General features: G+C 33.3%; 1 protein-coding gene across 3 annotated transcripts; it reads right to left on the bottom strand.

Moving 5' to 3' along the window:
• Positions 1 to 1,518: 1,518 nt before the first annotated feature.
• LOC148600024 (uncharacterized) lies at positions 1,519 to 18,486 on the bottom strand. Of its 3 annotated transcripts, none has more exons than XM_088558255.1 (5): positions 18,330 to 18,486; positions 7,016 to 7,213; positions 5,733 to 5,915; positions 4,507 to 4,672; positions 1,519 to 3,769 (listed from the first exon to the last, which is right to left on the bottom strand). In XM_088558255.1, exons 1-5 carry the CDS (start codon positions 18,362 to 18,364, stop codon positions 3,659 to 3,661), a joined length of 693 nt encoding a protein of 230 aa, XP_088414381.1. In that variant the 5' UTR covers positions 18,365 to 18,486; the 3' UTR covers positions 1,519 to 3,658. The 3 variants fall into 3 exon arrangements, with proteins under 3 accessions (XP_088414381.1, XP_088414382.1, XP_088414380.1); XM_088558256.1 differs by lacking the exon at positions 18,330 to 18,486 and adding an exon at positions 13,472 to 13,630; XM_088558254.1 differs by lacking the exon at positions 18,330 to 18,486 and adding an exon at positions 7,771 to 8,140.
• Positions 18,487 to 21,630: the final 3,144 nt, after the last annotated feature.

Genomic DNA, 21,630 nt, shown 5'->3' with positions numbered 1-21,630 from the left:
AAAAAGAAAGATTTTGGGGTAAAATGTGTGAAAAATTGAGATATTTAAAATATTTTTCTTCAATTTGGGGTTGTTTTAAATGACCCTTAGTAAAAAAACAACCATCATCTGCTTTAAATGTGATAAAAGTTATATGAAAGTATTTTCATATGGCGTCGCTTCCATATTTTGTTTACGAAAATGAAGTAACTGAAAAAGGGCACTGCATTAAGCTCTGTCATTGTACTTGAATTAAACTTTAAATTTTGAGAAACAGAGTATTATTGTGGTGGAGTTTGGGGATAATAGTACCTTTTGTCTGAAGCATAGAATTGAGATATGTCCTTACCTGGTGATAGACTTGTTTGTACCATGGTCTGTCTAAGCTACATGTATGTTTTTTGCTTCCCAGGATTTTAAGTAAGCCTTTACTTTCCTAATACCTTTATTTTAGAAAACCTCTTATTTTCCTTATCAAAGCCTTAAAACCCTTAAAAAATGCTTAATATTTGGTGAAAATCCAACATTTTTTTCGAAGGAGAAGATGTTAGAAAAAGTTTACGGACGACGGGCACATAGTGATTGTAATAGCTCACATGGCCTTTCGGAACAGCCGTGGATTCCAAGTTATTGACAATTAGTTACATTGTTTAAGTTTTTCGAACTTGTCGAGATAATTCTTCTGCCACGTATCTGGGGTTTATAATTCATTTTTTGGTCAGTTGTTGTCTGGTCTAGCGACTTCTGTTATATGCCATCGAGTTTGTTGTGCATTACATTGATGTCCATATTCTGTTACTGCACGAGTAGTTGCTGCGACATCAGCACCTTTTGGTACTTATTCCAATGCCGACAAGCATTCCTGCTTCTCCGACTATTTCCGAAATACTGTCTTATCATTTATATTGTATTTCTTTCTCTAAACGCTTGACACAATGACACATTGATGGACCAAGTTTGGAATGATTCTTTTTCCGATGTCATAAATTATCAAAAGTAATATGTTACTTGTCTTCGTAGTGAAAGATTCTGGACTATAATTGTACTACTTTCACGACTTGAGGTAAAATATCCGTAATTTGTATAGTGACCCGCAAAACAATGTCTCATTCTGTATTTGTCATTTTGTAAAAAAAATAAAGACAAGAAAAAAAAGCAATATAGATCATTGTTTAATAAGAAACAACTGTAATTTCAATCGAAATAATCAATTTTTCAAAATATATCTTTGGCAAAAAAAGTTAAAATCTTGATGATGAATCGCTCTTTGGTGGGATGTGTGTACGAGAGCGCACGTGCGCGTGGGTGTCTTTCCCTTTTCCTTACGTAATATACGCTGGCAAAAAAGTCCATGTTTAAATCTTTTATATCGAGATCCATTGGAAATCAACCAGATTCAACTTGAAATTCACGTGGTTCTGACGGTCAACTCGGACAAATTTGATGTGAACATTGTCATAAAATGAACTAGCTAAGTTAGGATAAATTCACATGAAAATCAGCAATAAACGTTTGAAAGTCAAAATAAACATAGAAGAATTGTTTTTTAAATATTTTAATGAAAATTATTAAGAACAATTGCACATATCATAACCCAATGATATAAATATTTAACAAACAATATCACATACTATATTTATCTCATAGCACAAAAAATATAAGAAACTATTCCCTAGAGTATACAATATTACTTTATAATATACTGGTATAAGTATGGCAGAAGGGTATTGGACAAAACAGACAGCGAGGGAAAACAATATAAAAGAACAGTTCGACTCTTCCACTTGCTTTTATCAGACTTCAAACTGAGCTCATGGAATTGGTACTAGTAAAGTATTAAACAGCTCCCCTTTCTCCGCCTCGTTATGCTTATCTCCCCTTTCTCCGTCTCCTTATGCTTATCTCCCCTTTCTCCGCCACCTTATGCTTTCAGCCTCTTTTTTTTTACTATTTGCCTTAAAACTAATTTAAATGGGTCATGCACTTTTCTGCAAAGTAACAAAAACAAAAACACTAATTTTGTACATCTTGATCAAGTTAGCATATGACATTACTATAGAGCCAGTAGAAGTAAAAACAAGGAATTAATCCATTTAATTACACCTTATATATATATATATATATATATATATATATATATATATATATATATATATATATATATATATATATATAAGAACAGTCAAAACGCGGCTGTGTAGCAGATCTAGAAAGACATAGAAACCACGAAATCATGAAACAATCTATCACTTAAAAATTGGTATTTGACATAGGTAAACAAATTTATTATGACAAGGAGGGGTATTTGCAAAAAATACCACTGAGTCTGGAGAATCAAATTTCCCTCGACTACGACTCGGGAACGTTTTCATCCCTTGACTGGTATTTTTCGCAAGTAACCCCTCCCGGACATGATAAATCTGTTCCAAATGCATCAAAATATAGATCTTCAAAGTATCTTCATTATAAGCTCCAATGGGACTATTGATCTACGACAATATTTAGTTAAAATCATCTTGAACTTTCTACTAACATATAATTAAAAGTTACAATTTCTTAAACTGTTCACGATCTTACAATAGCTTAACAATTTGTTCGTCCTCCAATTTACAGTTATTGCATACCACAATATTTACAATAAAAACTCATTGATTATAGAATACAGCATACCCACCACAGCGCTTACATAAAACACGGATACACTGAACAGCATGTGTCATTTGAATAATACTGCCATAACCAATATAAACATTTATGAAAAAACACGAATTCAGCTATCCACTGGCAAATGTAATGTACAATCATAATATACTATCTAAAATGTATATAGATAAAATTCATATTCTATTTGACACAACTAACCGTAACCAATGAATATTTCTATCATTTATATTTTAAAACTTTTGATTGCAACTTATCCTTTACTCAAAAATAAGTATGTACTGGCATCAGTTCATTGGCTAAACTGACTTTTTTGTTGATCACCATATTAACACACTTTCAATGCCGCACTAACTCCCTTATAAATTAATCATCAAATATCTATATATCTTTGATATTTTTTTTTAAGTTCACGCGTTGATTCAGCTATTCGTTATTGGTGTATTGGTGACAAGAAGTAATTGTTTATCAATTGTCAAACGATTTGAACGAAAAAGAACGTTTATCAATTTGACAAAATATCTCTCATGGTCATATTTGAAAACTTGCACACCCACATGAAAATGTATTAGCTTTACATTATGATATCAAACAGCCTTTAAAGCAATGTCATCAGAAACACACCAATACATGTATCAACAACCGTATCACCAATACAGACTGTTCACATATTCATGCTCTCACTCTTTCTCCTGTGAAACGTCTGCAAAGAAATATTCCCTATTCAAACAGTTTCGAGTTTTTACACATTGTCCACACTCAATACTAAGTCCCGCCTCTTTATGCAAATTTGTATAGCGCTATTTGGCGGAAGAATAATTAATGTTCATGCCTTGAGACCTGGTTGATAGCATAGCTACGCTGACGAAGTGAAAGGAAGTAAATCAAGGAGCGGTTATTAGTTTCACACAGGAGAATCCCATAACTAACAGCTCCACACGAGATAAATATTAATGCCTTAATTTCGAGAATTACCTCATTTATCGCACATTCGACCATCCGTCTTAAATTTATTAATTTAATGAACAATAGTCCGTGAACGACCCCATTTCATTTTCATCCAATTATTAGGAGCTATACAGGTGACAGTAAACTCTCTAGAGAATGGTCCCTGGTTCCTGGTTCTTCCCTGAAAAACAAAATAAACAGCGTCTTTTGCCAAATCAAGTTCAAATCAAAAGAATAAAAACAAAAACAAAAAACAACAAAAAAAACAAAAAAAAACAAAAAATACACCAAGAAATGATTAATGAAGCAATTAAACAATAAACTAAAAGTAATTAAAACATACAAAATCAAATTCTAGTTTGGTATAATGTAACTCCGGTGTATCAGAAAAAAGAAGAGCTATTTTGGTTTTTAAATTTTACGAACAAATCAAATGAAAGGAAGATAACTCTTCCTGTGCTTGTATTTGGTTTGTCACATGGTACAGGTATAGATAGAATCGTTGTTCAAGTATATGTAACAATAAATCAAATAGAATGATTATCTCCCTTATAGCTAGATCCATGTCTTTTTTATGGGGTAGTCTTTGCGCATGCTCAATACATGTAGAAAGGAAAATCCTTGGTTCCAACCCAATTTCTACCTTGCGGAAGTATGTAACACACCTTGTGCGGGTTCATAGCACTTACCCGGTGTGCGCCCCTTAAAATAAGGAAACAATTTTTGCTGAAATCTTGATTTTTCACTTATTCTACGGCCCCCATATTTGTATTTTTTTTTTTGGTCTTGCATCGTGGTTTTTTCTATTTATGCCCCCGAAATAACCTGAAATCCTGGATCCACTCTTGCACATGTCCATGGCCATTGACTGCACTGCAAGTTAAGACAAAGGGTCCATTATATTGCTATTTTACAAACCTTGTTATCAAACGAGGGATGTTTCGTATTCCCTAGCATCCAATGTATGCTTTTGACAGATTTTGCAGGAGAATCAGTTCTACTGATTGGTGATGGTGAAGGCTCTGTGTGTTCGTACCGTGCTGTGTGTTCTGGTGTAGGCTTAGGCCTTGAGTTCCCAATCATTCTGTACAGAAATATCGGTTCTACCATTTATTAACTTAAACATTAATGGATTGGGATCGTTGGAATTTTGTAAATTATACACGTATAATTTAAATTTTATATAAAATATGTGCTCAATTCTATTTCTTCCGTAACACTGCCAAACCATTTACCAATGTTTGTTTCACGTTGTCGTGCTATCTGGGTCCACATTCAATATATTTAATCATGTTAACTATACAACTAAATGCAGGTGAAGATCAATATTACCCAAAGAAACTTGCCAGTAGACGAGTGGCAGGATATTGGACTCATTAAGAAAAACATTAATTTACAACATTCAATTAGCTCGTCTTGCTTTTAAAAGTGTAACGAAAATGATCGAGTAGGCTTATTTCTGCAATTACGTAAGCATTCAGTTAACCAAATGAAACCTCTCATTGGAAAAACAATAGTATTAGCAACATCTGATTTGACAAACTTATAATGATTTCCTATCTGCATAAAGTATCATGGTCTGCCAAACTTTGTTGATTGCCCAATTATATACGTTGCGAACCAACGCACATCGAACAACATCTGCAGAGTAACTAAACCTTAACTATTCGGTTTCTACACAAGCAAATTATTTCACCTGATTTTCACCTGAATGGAGCAAATAGAATTTGTGACAGAGTTCATGTAAAATTCTGGTCAATTGTGCCTTTACTTGAAATTCATGCGAATTTTCACATGAAGTTCATGTGTTTGAATTTCACGTGAAAACCACGCGAATTTTATGTGAAGTTCGATTCACATGAAATTTACGATTTACGCCAACAATATTTCCCTGTGTAAAGTAGTAGAAAACGAAGACGCTTGTCATGTCACAAAACCAGTTTTAGAGCAGGGATTCAAGCTAATGGATTGTCTTGCATTTTGATAAATGAGAAAACGTAGAAATAACTAATTACTGGTTTTAAAAATTAACTGCTTCTTCATTTCAACAGCAAAGTATCACAGCTATCAAACGGGATTCGGACTTTGTCCCCAAGTCTTCCAGGCCACACCTGTCTCATGAAAACACTGTAATCTAAACTTACTGTCTGTACAGTTGTACTTCCTCCATATTGCCATCTTTTACTGGGTTCCATTGTAGTTGACGAACAGTTGGGGTGATAGCAGCGTTGTGAAACTTAGGTACAGCTAAATTCATCTGCCTCTCTTGTTGTGAGTATGTTTGAGGTGGATTCAACATTCTTACAACGGGAACTAACTCTGGTACCCTGAAAACGATAAAACATTACTATAAAAGAGCAATCAAGGGAACCAAGGTTCTAGCATAAATCAAACGAATGTAATCCAAGAACAAAGACCAGACTTGGAAAACAGACACACATACAACAAAGAACATAAAATAACCAAAATAATACATACAAAGTAACGGAAGTAAATGAGCAACTCGAACTCCACTAAAAACTGGGAGCATGGACCAGGTGCACCGGTAGGTTAAGCGGTATAATCTGCTTTACTAGAAACACCATGAGTTTATGAGTCTTTTGATAGCTACCTGGTCTAAGTTGTGGTTGATACCCACAATACTTTGTAGTAAAAGATTCATCAATCATACATGGACCAAAACCACAAAAACAATAGTCAAATTATACTTCTTTTTCAAAGTCGTTGCTTGCGCTCAGAGGCAACAAATAAAACAATATTACCTCACTTAATGCAGTTGTTTTTTTCTCTCCAAGTTTTGATTGTTATCTTTAGTTACACTTGTGACTAGGAGTATATGTATATAGATTAACGTTAAGGCCAAAAATATTCTTGTTTCCTGCTACCAGCAAGAATAAAAATATAAGTAGGTACGAAAATTATTTTAGTAACAACATCGAGTTAATCGGGAAACAATCTTGACTTTAACGGTACTTGAGCGAAAATGGTCATAAAATGTATAGGCTAGTCACAAAATAGGGTAGGTAAGGTAGCAGGAAACAGGCATATTATATTTTTGGCCTTACAGTATAAGCCTGTCTGTGTTTCTATTTCGCCAGTTTTGTTGAAAGATCCGATATGCTTGAAAAGTTTTGTTGATAACATGATATGATGGAAATCATTGGAGATGACTCATCTTAAGATAGTCAGCTCCTCACCCATAGGTCTTTTCGGATTTTTTGTATCACTTATCGCAAACAGTTATTCATTACTGTTGTATTGTGAATGTGTTTGTTAAAGAAATAAAAAACCTTACTACATACCACGAGTTGCGAAGATTTTTGTTATACATTGTCTTTGTTTTTGTCTAATTATGCAATTTAGAGTTCATGAACTAATGTTTGTATCAAAACAAACAGTCTGTGATCAACAATACAAAATTACAAACCTGACAGATGGCTCATAGCCAAATCGGGTGAAGACTTTGTGTACTTCTTCATCATCATGTTTACCATCTCCCCGAGGCGAAATCCGAGGTAGTCGATATGGAACTCCAGAGTCATCGTCTAAGTGGGATAATTCCCTGCTAAACGATGTCGAAAGTCTTCGTCGGGATTCAGGTAAACTTCTAGCAGTCTTACTCCATCTGAAAGAGAAGAAAAGACTTCCAAATTTACTTCACATGATGTTTAAAACAAGTGGCAGAGTTACAGCTTTCAGTCAGTCCTGACTCAGGAAAACCAAACCCTTTCTTCTATGGGAGACGGCAAAAAAGCTGTTGTCCTATGCGTTAAATATGGGATCTTTTGTTGAGGTTTGTGCGAACGGACAGTCCAAAAGGAGAAAAGGGACTGATATAGGGAAAAGTATCAAAAACCATAACCACCAATCACACACTTTTTCTCTATATATGTTTACTCTATAATTAAAAACACTCAGGTTCGCAGCTATATACAGACACACTTGTTCTTACATGCTTTCAACCGAAAGCAGAAATAATTTACATTCGCGGACTGAGAAATTCCGAAATTTATTGAAACAAATTGTTTATGTCCAACAAAATATTGTCAAAAGTGAGGAAATAATAGCCATGAACCCCCTCTTTAAAATCTCTGGACCTGCCCTAAATTTAGTAATCTTACTTCTTTTTCAAAATTAGATTCTTCCATAACTAAGCCTCAGACTGAAATTAATAAAAGCTACCTTAAGTAGTGTGTGCCACCGTACGGATCCGCTTCGATTTCCGGGATGTGCCTTACTGAGCCATAAGCACTCATATCTCCAAGGTCACGTAATTTTCAATGAATATATCTTATTTCTTCTATAATATTTATTCCATTGAATTTATAATATAGACACACCACCAAACACCAGCATGTATTTAACTGTATACTCCCAACATTTACGTGAAAATCACAAATTTTACCACAGTACAAAGAAAAAAGTTCACATTTTATTTTTTCGCAATTGTATAAACGGAAATGCACCTTATAGATGCATATACAAAAGATTAAAAGCTAAAACATTACACGTAATCCTCTAAACACAGATCAAGTTAAACACATGCATTATTAAGGATTAAAAACGAATCATATTTAACGTTGGACTGGGTTATTTAAGTGTCAGTCTCTGTAAGAATCAGGCAGTGGGTGAAACATGGTATGGAAAAAGGTTAACTTGACTATTCGTACCACAAGAATCAATGAAAAGAGAAAAGATCCATATCATGTTGGTGTTTCATTAAAATTCACTGAAAATGAACATTTCAACCGCAGATAACGCTATCAAAAAACTTCATTTTCTAATATTCTATTGAAAAATATCTGAGCAAATCCAGAGATGCAGAGATCAAATAATGGTCTTTTCAAATAGAGAAAACATCCTCGACTGAAATCATATTGTCAAATCAGTGCATTTTTGACATGCATGTGTCTGATTTTTCCCATATTGCCTGATTCTTACAAAAAACTTACAATTAAAACATGTGAACCAGTTTATTTATCAGAAAATGTAACACGATATTGCTCTTTTCCTGTCTTTGTATAATCGTGTTATGGAGAAAAATGTAATTTAAAAATTTCTTATCAACTTCTTTTACAATAAGGTAATTTTCTTTCGATCTGATATTTTACACAATGAAGTTACGAAAAAAGAAACTTCAATTGTTTCCACTCCGAGTCGAAGTCTACCATTGAGTTTGATACATAGTGAATATTGCATGCATGACAAAATTTTTATCATACGCCGTATCAACCCGAAACTCCTATAATATATCGATGGCAACCTGCCCGAGGGGTTATATAGATCGAGGGTTGATACGGCATGTGATGAAATTTTGGCATCACAAGTTTATTATATCATATATTTTAAATATACTTCATATGTGCTCCATTTGTTTTAGTCCTTTATATTTACTTTTGAAAATTCAGCTGCCAAGTGTTAACAATAAATAATCAACTAGTTTCAACTGTGGTAAATTTTGACACAAAAATTCCAAATTTGAATGTAGGCTAGAAGACCCCACCTATGACAAAGGATCACCCTCATTAAATATCCATGAGGTACAGAAGGAGATACAACATGTATAGGCATTCCTCGATGAATCAGTGAAATACCCTTTAAATCCAGACTCCAGGACCTATATTTGTCTGGGTCCAGTTGGTCATAACTTTATCCACTAGATACATATTTATTTACCAACAAAGCCAAACATGGAAGTAACGTGCCCAACATTTTCAATGCTAGTTATACAACTGGAAGATGAAGAACCATGGACTGGGGGAATTTCAAACCCAAATTAAGTCAACATATGCTCTATATAGAGCCATTCAAGTCTTACCATTGCCTTCATCGCCATTGCACCTACAGCAGAAATCAGGGGCGCATTCAGGATTTCTGGTTAGTGGGGCTTAAATACAATGAAAGTCAAGAACATTTTTGGTGGTAGAATTTTTTGAAAATTCAAAATCTATTTTTTTAAATGTCATTTTTAAGGGGGCATACGCACGTCACGCCTTTTCTTAAGCCAGCGCCTGGTAATAGCTCTAGTAACTTGTTTTATTCTCATTTTCAACGGTATAATAAAACTTTAAGAATTTTTTTCTTGTTAAGATTAGTGCCGTAAGGGCACAAGGAACTTACACCAAATAGATAAATGCATATTTTATGGCTATACTTATACCGATAGGTGTGCCCGTCCGTCTGTTTATCCGTCGACCAATTTCTCGCTTTAATTTTTCGTAACTATTTTTTCTAAGCCATTTGGATGTTATTCCAGTCCGACAAGTAAATCTTAATGCCCACATCGCCATGGCATATATTGCAGGAATAGCTCTCGTAACCTTTTCTAGTTTCATTTTCAACGGTATAATATAACTTAAAGTAATTATATTTCTCGAACCATATTCTTGTCAAGATTAGTTCCTTGACGACATAAAGGACTATATTATTTTAAAACACATTGTTGAACTACTTAAATGTATATTGGCTTCCGCAAAACAACATACTTGGTCTTATAAAGTTTATTTATTCACAAACACAAAATGTTGGCGCTCGCACAAAAGAAGATACAAAACAATGAAATATACATTTACATTTATAGTTATTGGATCTTTATGGAAATGTACATTATGTCACATCGTAAACAATTGTGGTATTGATTTTGTAATGTTCACAAGTCTGAAATCTGAGATGTTTCCTGAATAAAAGGTTTATTTAAGTCAGAATATGTAGTTTTAACGATGTGAATGATGATGAAAACTGGGGCATGGACTTATAAATCATGTGCATGGTTGTGATAGATATCCAATGTATAGTAACAAGCCCCGGTAGCTGAAAACATAATATGCAAGTTTAATGGTTGCTTTGAAATTGATCATGGTGTCCGTCCGTCTGTCCGTCCTTTCGTGCGTCAACACATTTTTTTTACAGTTTTCTATGCGACTTTTCATCAAAGCTATTTGATATTCCGACAGAAGTTTTATATAGGTGTGACATGGGATACGATATTAGATTCAACATATTGTTAGATGTCTTCTTTATATTTTGACCATATAGTTATCAGGGCAGGGGCGGATCAAAGCACTTTGAAAAGGAGGTGCCAGCCGGGGTTCCTCAGAAAAAGGGATGCTAGGACATTATTTACCACTTTTTTGTCAATTTTACACATGTAAATGACAAATTTTCCAATAAAAAGAAAAGCTGCCAACCCCCTGCACCCCTAGATCCACCTATGCAGGGGAAGGGGAAGATATTTCCTTCAGAGAGTTTTTCTAGTTACATAATGTATTCTGTATATATAACACTTGCATTAGGTCAAATAAGTGCAAATTGGGCGTCCTTTAAAACGTACCTCGCATTAATTTTCCATTAGAAGGACATGGATACATTTGAATGGTTATCTCCACGAATAATACCTAATAAATTCAGTGTGTAACTTATCATACAAGAACTGATACACCCCTAGTCTCACAAAAACTAAAAGAATCCACCAAGAAAGATTTTTAACTTGAAACAGACAGTTATTTGTGGAAATTCGGATTCCACATATTGACGGGGTTATGATTTTTGCATATTTCTTTTGGTTTTGCATGCTTGCTTCCACTACATGGGATTTTAGATATATATAAGTTTCAGTCAAAATAAGAAAAGATAAAGCTTTGATTAAATTCCCTTTTGTACCTTCAATGCTTTGTCGTGAAAATCCACACAGCCTAACAATGTCGAGCTATCAATCACCGGTTACGTAATACCCCTTTTTTAGGGTTCCTGTCGAGCTATCTGATGTTAAACCCTGTTTGATCCCTCTATCTCCACAGAAAATCTTACTATAATGATTCTGTGATCGGTTGTGATTTATTAAAAGATAAAAGGACGTACAAATACCTTAATCGTGATTGATTGTCATGTATACTTGGGTTTTAATCGGGGTATTATTTGTGTTCGGAACTACAGTACCGAAATTGCCTTCACCCAAATAGTCCGTATTCCTGAGTTACTACAAGGCGACTTTTCCTAAATGACTTAATAGACAAATGTATTGATCCCAAGAGTTCGAACCACCTTTCATTGGAATATTTTGTTAATTTTGTGCAAAAATAGAGCAAAAATTAGAAAATTATAGCTGGGACCTCCCATTTCATTAAATCTGTGTCGCCTCTGTTTTTTTTTTAAACCTCCATCGTTTCCTGTCATATCTGTTGAGATGCAAAGTATGTCGACTTAGCTTGCACTTAGTTGAGAAATGAGATTTTTAATTGCCAGGCCTTAGTTTATAAACTGCATTACCAACCTACTGATTTAAAACTTGAGCAATTCATCAAACAATCGCTGATACGTCAAGTTCCAAAGTCAAAACACGATTAAATAAAGCGGACTCGTGCTGTGAGGGTTAAATTTCGGTATTCATTTATTATTATTCAGTTGCATTACTCTCAAATTCGAACAAAATGTTTAATGAAGGAATTTCGGGGACTTCTAAAGACAAGAGCCGAGTTCCACAGAACAATATTAAAAAATAAGATATCAATAGATTGTACTGCATGTACTGCATAGTCAGGAATTCGAAATGCACAAAAAAAACCAAAACAAAACAAAACAAAAACAAACAAAAACAAAAACAAAAACAAAAACAAAAACAAAGCAAAACAAATAAAAAAACTACGAATCTGCAAGAACCGAAAGTCCGATGCAACCGCATCGGCAGTACTTAAATTGGCAAAATAAACAATATATGTCAAAATTGTCCAAATCTATGATTGATTGCAGTTTAACGCCAACGGCATCTCCCAATCGATATGAGCACGCTTCCAGAAGACCATTAAAGAGACTGCTAACCCTAACAAGCTGATCGTTGAATGGACGCAACCGGGGAACGTACGCTCTGTAAAAAGATTACCAAAACATGCAATATTTAACTTGTTTTAAGTGCTAGGTTTGGACCTTCTTTAACAAATAACTTATCCACAAATGACACTGGTTTTCGTCCTGGTCATTAATAATCTAAAACAATATGTCAATCAAATGGCCCATCAGCTCATTGATCTGTTTAAAAACAAGACTTATTTTATATTCTCTCTGTTATATCGAAAGCTGGATATTGATCTCTGTCTTTTGAAGACTATTTGCATACAAGGGAAGTTTTCCCATTCTCTGATAAAGATTTATTCCAGTAATCTACAAACTAAGTGAGAAAATAAAATTGAAATGAATAAGGTATTGATTCTTTTTGCCAATATGACGGCAAAATAAAGTAAAATAATGGGTTAGCATTTAACTGAATATACTTTGTTTTCAATTGTTAGATGAAGTTTCATAGTTTTATAAAGGTCCACGCTTTCCTTATTGTACTATGTTTTCATTTTCGGTTATTTGCGCGACTTTTTAGGCAGCTGATCCATTTCATAAACTTTTATAAAGTGGGGATTTAAGGCTTTATCGTGCTAAACTGTACCATATACCGCAAGAATTCTTTTACAAAAAACATTATCTTTATCAAAATTACTGTTTTTTTCCCCCACAAAAATACACCCCCTTTGTGAAGTAAAAAGGCAAAGATCATATTACTCTGTAAGTGCGTTGTCCCTGCAACTCGTCACACAATCCTTCGTCGGTTTCTGAATTTGATTTCTGATTTTCTTTTCCGTATGAAAGGTGCCTTTCCTTTGCTACCATAACAACGCTCATTTAACCAATTTAATTATTGATATCTTCAGTTTTAGATACCAGCTTCTGACCGAAAATGTTCCGCCGTAGTTTTGTTCTATTTCTATAACTTTTCCATTGTTATTTACATCAAACGTTTACAACACTTACTGTAAATATTAATCATAAATCTATCAATTTCATTTCAACTTTTAATCTAGAAAATGACCTTTTTTTAAATTAGCAGGTATTTCTTTCTTACCTTGGTCTAATTGCAGGTAACATCCCTAATTAAATCGTGTTCTTTTCATAATTCCATTTTAATATCTGATCATTAATTTAATATGCCAGCGATTTCAAGATATTTGTGATACTATCCAACTATGACTGTCAGTGAAGCAGGGGGCACAGTAAGGAGATTTTTTTTTTTATTTTTAAGTTTTAATTTAAAAACCTGTTCCGTTAAATTGAATAAATTGGCGAAACTCAACTCCGTGTAGACACAAACAATTAAACATATGTAGCAAGATTTTTAAATAATGTGAAATTGAAACCCGATTGAGATGGCACACGAAGATAGAACACAAATTTTAAGCTGACCCTTACTCAAACATAATATATGTTTTAACTATTTAACCATCTTAACAGACATGAAAGGGAGATAAGCAAACAAGTGGCAAGGCAGTCCCAGACACTTCAAATTTGCTTGGCTGTGAAAGTCAATCTTTGATTAATTTGTATTTCGTCGTACATGTATGTGTAAGTTAAACCAAGCCTTACTCGTACCTACACGTAACTTCGCGATTAAGTGATTAAGTGGGTGAACATTTGAAGCTTTTCGGAGGTAGACCTAGGGTAAGGGACATAACTCTTGGAGTCAGTGATATGTTTGTATTATACTCAGTTTCATCAAAGTCTATCAAGCTTTCATTTGAAGCAGAATTATATCAAGTCTAAGGTACTTTGATGCTTACATGAGATTGATGTAAAATGCTGAATACAAACGTTCGAATGATTTGTAAGAGTTGTGCCCTTTGCCCCAGGTCTACCTTTTTAAGTGAAACCAAGTGTAAATTAATGGGTTCTACATGATTTTTTTTAAATTTCAGTGTGTGCTACGCTCAAAAATATCATCATTATTTTTAATTTCACCTCTCAACATTTTCTATTTTTCATCAATCAAACATTTTTGAAACTTACATACAAAATCGGCAGAAGAAGAGAATATCTATCAATATTATCCTCCAACTATAGGCAACTTGCTGATAAACAGTCAGAAACGATCGGAAAACCTTCGCGATCTGACTATTTTTAAAGCTCGTACAAACGCATATGGTATTAAATTTTTCCGACAATGTTTTGTACATGTATATTTAACCTTTAAGGTTCTTAACAGTTATAATTTTTATTTGCTCCAGGATTACAATGCTTGTCTAAGATCATTGTTAGCGCCGTGTCATCTCAAAACATCTAACACCACTCTATTTGGGACTCCAGGACAGCTATGACGTGATCAAAACTCTTTTTCGGCATCAAATCCCCCAATTTACCCCTGGACAGTCATTACTCCGTTCTTTTGTCTTCTACCATTCAGAAGTGATGGACAATACATAACTTTAGCATGAATACAACTAAATCGCAACAATAATATTACCATAATCAAATTTGCAAAATATTGGATTGAGTACATTTAAAGCCACGTGTATTCAATATGTTTCTTTCTCAAAGTAAATCTATTTTTGTAAAGGATCTCTACTTCGTAATGTATGTATGCATAAAGCGGTTTAGTATCATTGGCTTTGGTAAATAGTTCAATATATTGGTTTAAATGGTTACTATTAAACAATAATTAAGGTTGGGTAAATGGGAGTTTGGAAATATTGCGGTCCTGTTGGTACTAAAATCTTAATAAAGAAAGTCATAAAAACTAGATTATCGAACGAGGATGAATCTCGAATAGCGTCTTTTTGACGCGACTGTATCAATTTACGAGCAACACACCTCTGTCCAGTTGGGTAAAGTTGCCATCTTGGATGAGACAACTAGGTAAATGTTTAATCTATCTACATCAAAAGACATCTGGAGATGTTGCAACTATTGCATGCACAGTTCCGACCAAAAAATGGGGTTATTGTAACAGCAATGTTGAGCAACGCGGGTCGCGATTTGGGTCGGTTCCATCATTGCGTCTGTTATATATAATACGTCATATACGTGCTCAACAGAGAAGTCATATTCCTCCTCCCACCTCCTTTTCACTTAGACCCCATGCTTTTCATTTAAGGTCTTGCTGAGAAGCATCAACATTGATAGTTTCAGTATGTGTTACCCGACTCTTTAAGGCTCAATTATCAAGTAAGCATTCTTTCTCTAAATAATTATAATTATGAATTCATATCAAATACTTCAAAATCATACTTACGATATAATTGCAATCAAATTAAAATTATACCTATCAATTGTACCATTCAATCACTGCGTGTAGTAATTTGATAGGTCTGGATGTACTTGTTTAATTTTTTTCATTATAAAACCAAAAGGAGAAAAATACAAGAACTCAAGTTATTATCATGTGAACAATTGTTTCTTATTCAAAACATGACACCATGCTTTGTTTATAACATATATACAAGTATCTTATCTTATATTGTTTTGAAACACGACATATCTTATATTCAATTACGATATTGTTTAAATATAAATCATGACCCCATATAGACCATTACAATATAAACATTCCTCTATGGTACATTTGTAATGTAACACGTCGCTTGAGGTATTACTTTGCGAATTTTGAGCAAATTTTGACTAAGTCCATGATAAACACTGAATGGCATATTTTACGTACTACTCACGAATTGTCATAGTTTTATGTACATTATGTACATGTATGGTGATATCAGTTTTTATCGAACCATTTTGATTATGTAAGTACTATCAGAGACAACCATTTTATTGGCTAGGATTATTTTGAAAAAAAAATATATTTCAAATTTCGCACCCCCCCCCCGAAAAAAGTTGTGATCCAACATTTACCCCATTACTTAGACTTGCTACAGGTCCCTCTTTATTATATATTTGAAGCAGAAAATTTATGTAATAACGCCATTACTTACTATCCCGCCCGTTTATTATATATTTGGAGCAGAAACTCTATGAAATAATGCCTCTACTTACTATCCCACCCGTGACCCTTCGCTATGTTTGAAAATGGTTGGGGTTTGATGCTTTGGTTTAAGATCTGAAAAAGTGTTTGGTATTTGAAATGCACTGAAACTATAAGAAATCAGCAGCTTGGTTATACTAGTAGTTACTTCCAGGGTTTGGTCTGGACGGGATTAACTTAATTTGTAAATGACGTTTCTAAATATGGAGGTTTATATACTGTGTTACGTAAATTTTCCATAGTCGGCACAAAGAAATGAAACACGCACAAATAATGGTTTTGAAACAGAACAAAACCCGACCAAATCTTACCCTGAAAAAAAAAATTCAAACAACTGTCGAAACAATGTTCTTCAAGTCACTCTCAGTTTTTTATGCATCGAGTGCATGAGCAAACTAATTAACATATGTTTCCCAAAAAGGTTAGATGTCTAAAGATTTCATTATAAATTAATATAATATTGTAATGAAACAAACAAACTAAAGAGATTTGACGTAGAAAAGATTTCATGCATAGTGAAACCTTTTTTAAACCAAACCCAATATAAAACTATATCTATGAACTATTTCTGAAACCGAACAACTTGTATGGCTAAGAAAGACTCAATTTCTACAGGTTTTACTTTATTTTGTTTCATACATACAGTTTATATTCAACTGGCCCTTCAGTTAATCGTTATAATGGATAAAGAAAGAATTGAAATGATATTGAATCCCACACGTAATTATAAGTTTATAAAATATCACTTAGACTTATATATTAAAATACAAATTTTAAGTATTAAAACTCTTCAAATATGCTCAGTTAAAGTGCCAACAAAAGATCAATTGATCTATTGATTTACAAATTTATGAAAGGCAGGTATTCGATAAGGGTCTGTTTTCTTATAGATATTTTGAAATGTCCTTGGATATTTCATGTTGATATATGAGCAACTTTGTGGTCGTTGGTATGAAGTAAATGCTGTATGAATACCATTATTCTGAATATACATTTTTAATGTCAGAACTTAAATCTACTGCAGGCAGAACCCGGGCATAAAAAAGAGCCCATATTGATTTCACAGCATTTTTCGTATTCATATATTTTGTAAGTTTACATCATGTTAGTATCAGTCTTTATACTTTATTCTTTAGTCTTGGTATAAAAATCATATAGATTGTATATGAAATTGGCACTTGGCAATAGTAATCGTACTAAATTTGGTTGATTAAAGTGGGACATGAATGCATGGTTTTCTCAATACAGACCTGCATACGGGGAACATATTTAAAACAAAATATATATATAATGGCGTTTATAGATCGCAAAGGTAGAATTGCTTGTTTTTTCCCCCTACACCTTCTATCACCTCTACCAGTGGCCGTGACTTTACTCTTCACTGTATTTGTACTAAAGTACCAGTCTATATGAAATTTCAGACATTGTCTATGGTAAAGAAAAAAGAAAACACGGAACAAACGGTGCTTTTTTGGTCTACATATGCTATATGTGTGTGTGTGTGACAAAGGCCTTCCTTTAATTAAATCTGTACATTTGAGAAAATCACACTTTATCCTCCCACTAAAATAAACGAAATCCGAAGATGTCAAGAACGATAACTCTTGCAAAGTGCAAATTTCATACACTATGTATATATTTTTTTTTAATCTAAAACGTACAAATGACACACTAAGACTGGTTATGTGGTCTGTAACTGTTTCTGAATTAGAAATAAAAGTGAAATCGGTGGTTTTTTGACATGCATAAATCATCCAATGTTTAATACAGACTGCTTTTTAAGTAAATATATGACAGTATGTGTACGCTTAGAAGTGTGTTGATCTCATTTCTATCTGATAAAAAATATAGAATTATAACAGAAGAAGCCCGTTCAGTTCATATGATCACAACTTTCTTAAAAATACAAACAGACAATGTTAAGACACAAACTTAAATTAAAACTTATATTTACCTTACAGATTTCGTTGACCGAGCGCTAAACGACATTGTTTGTATTTCACAAATCAAAATTTACTCCATATTATAAAATTTAACTCCATTTGAAATTAAAGTAAATGATTATATGTAAATAAACAACCCAGATCGAATTACATTTACCGAACTGTTATAACGAATCAATCAAAATCGTAACAAAATCAATATTACCAAACGCGCAATGCGAGTCGGTAAAATAGTTTTAAATGACACAGTGCTTATTACTTAAAATAAATATCATATGATATCGACTTGTCTGTCCTTGATCGCCGTGAGGATCGAAAACATCAAAAGGGCACAACATCTTCCTGCAAATAAATAAAGTTAAATGCTCTCTCTCCCTAAAAAAATCCAAATAAAAACAAAAAACAAAAAACATTGAGATATGATAAATCTTTAAAAAAAAAAGCAATGTATAACAGAATTTTTACTTTCTTTAAATATGAAGTACTGCTATATAGTTTTTCACAAACCAAAAATGCAGCGTTTAAGTATTTGAAATCGAAAAAAAATATATTTACAAGTTAGTTCATAAAATAAATAAGAAAAAAAACGGTATAAAGTTTTTATTGTCGTAATATTTCTGCAATTTAAATATAGCCTTGGTCAATACAGAAACACGACCGTCAGAATAAACACTATGAAACTAATACTTTGGACTTGAAAAAGCACCGATAACCATTTCGTCGATTGACACATGTAGCAATAATTTGCTTGTCAGTAGTCGGTGACTTTAAATCGACTAATTATCGAATTATGGATTAAATTCATTTATTCTTTTGATGAAAAATTACATTGAAAAGTACTGTAGGATATTTTCCTTTAAAATGAGATTAAGTTGCCAAATTTAAAACCACACAGAACATTCTAACCGTATTTAGAATTTCTGCAAGAAATGTACATGTAATCCGATTTAAATCTGCTTTTGGTCAAATGTCAATCCATAAAGAGTGTTTAACTAAACGTAACTGAAACAACAAAATACCTGATAAGTAGGGGTAATAAAATGTTACGGACCAATCTCTTGCAGTACCTGGCTTCTATAGAACCTTTTGTGCTAATGTTGGGTAGTCGATGAACATGCGTAGAGCATGCTCAACATACACTTCCGCGAGGAAAATTCCTTTGTTCTACCCAAGCTCTACCTCGCGGAAGTGTATATTGGGCATGTTCACCAACTTACCACAAAAGGGTCTATTCTTCATGTAAATTACACCGAAAAAATATTATAAGTAGTGACAAGAATAGATGAGCAAGCGAATGTAAGATCTGCGATGATGTTGGTGACATTCCTCTTACTTTAATATTTAATTATGGATCTAGTAGCATGACCTCTTTTTTCATCTATAAAACAAGATTGTCAAAAGAACGCGAACAGGTAACCTGCAGATACATATATATCATATTCATGCATATGAAATTAAAAAAAAAAACTACTATAAAGAAATGATTATTCATAACTATCTATATGATAAAGTTTGAGATATAGGAACATTAGCAGTCTGGAACAGGTAATAGCTAACAGCATTTATGTCCAGATAGAGAGAAAACCATTACATCATAGAGGATCACACAAGACAGGTTCTGAAAAGACACTGCTCCTCAAGCAACATCCTCTTCAACATCAAATACCAAGTCAACATGAAATGGAACTTTTAAGTACCACTGTGTGTAAGAATCAGGCAATTGAGTGGCACATCATTTTTCTCAATTTGGTCTTTTTTACCTCAGACATATTCAATACATCTGGAAAACAATTGAAAAGCAGTTTAAATTTATCCTCAAGCATCTGTTCCTTAAATATTTTTTACTGTTTATATAGGAAAAATGTGCGGGAAAATGTTCCTGCCATTTCTCCATAGTACATTTCAACTAAATTTGACCTACCAATATCCTAGAAAGGCAAATCTTTGACAGTAATTTCTGGAGGTTATGAGGTAAAAATATCTGGATAATGCAATAAAATTGCTTCGATTTTTTTCTTCATCTGCCACATCTTTAACACATTTTGCCTGATTCTTAGACAGAGAAGTACTTAATGATTAAAGTTATTGAACACATGTGAAAATTTGGAACTAAAAGTGACAAAACTTTACATCAGAAACAGGACTTCGATAGTTTGACTTCTTGTAATTTTATTTAAGTAGGTATAATCACTTCATTAACCCTGGAGTAACTGCATTTTCTTTTTGTAGTTTATTCGCTTACATTGATGAAGACATTTTGTCTTGTCTCCTGGTGAAATATTTGTGGATATGAAAATATTAGAATGAAAGATTTTTACAGCCATTCTGGTTTGTTTAATCTTTTTTAATCATCCTTACATTTATTTGTTTCATTGAGACTTGGAAGAAATTGTACTTTAATACTGTAAATTCAGATATTATTTCGATCAACTGATTTTTGTGAAGAATGTGACTGACTTAAAATCATAATTATACAGTTCATCTTGTGGAATTATAAACGTAGCTAATGTTGTTTTTTTTCTCAAAATCGCCAGGGATTTTCACTGAAATGACAATGCGAATAATTGATACACGCATTGATTCCAGAATTTACAATATTTCATTGTGATGTTTATAGTGTAATTAAAAGTCTAATTCCAGGTGTTATTTTGTCTCTTAATTGCTTCCCTTGAATTAAACAAAGAGTGATCTAACTTCACTAATGTAAAATTTCCTTTCTTCTACAAATGTATTACATTTTTAGTAGCATGATCATAAAAAATATGACAAAAGCAAGTAAGTTGAAATTGTTACGATAGTTAATGATAATTATGTTAAAAAGCATATTTATTTTGAGTGAATGCTCGAGGGAGCAGAACCAGGAACCATCTTAATTGGTTTAATATTTTGAACGTTATTAGTTATGATCACTTTGCAAGGTCTTTTCTTTGTATGACGTTTATTTTTGTATTACATAAAGATTTTTTTTTCAAATGCTATGGGTCTGTCCTCATTCATAACATCATTTGATTGAATGTATTCGAACCAAGATTCGAGTTGTATTAAAAAATGTATGTCAAGAATAAAGGACAGGGAAAATGGATACATTCACCAAAGAAACATGAAGTAACCAAAATAACACGTACAAACCGGACTCCACTTGGAGCATAGACCAGGTGCAACGGTAGGGTGAACGCCGGAAAAAAGTGTTTGATCTGAGATAACAGTGGCATTAATCTTTCTAGATTATATTCACTCACGTCCATCCTTGACGCACCTTCCACACAGCTTGGAACCCATTTCTGCGATATCAACCATACCAACCACAATGCA

This window comes from Perna viridis, chromosome 13 (assembly GCF_037379345.1).
Source record: "Perna viridis isolate PV_CMFRI_1.1 ecotype Kerala chromosome 13, ASM3737934v1, whole genome shotgun sequence".
Classification (NCBI taxonomy): domain Eukaryota; kingdom Metazoa; phylum Mollusca; class Bivalvia; order Mytilida; family Mytilidae; genus Perna; species Perna viridis.
Note: the sequence above shows the minus strand (reverse complement) of the source record. Positions and strands in the feature narration are given on the sequence as shown.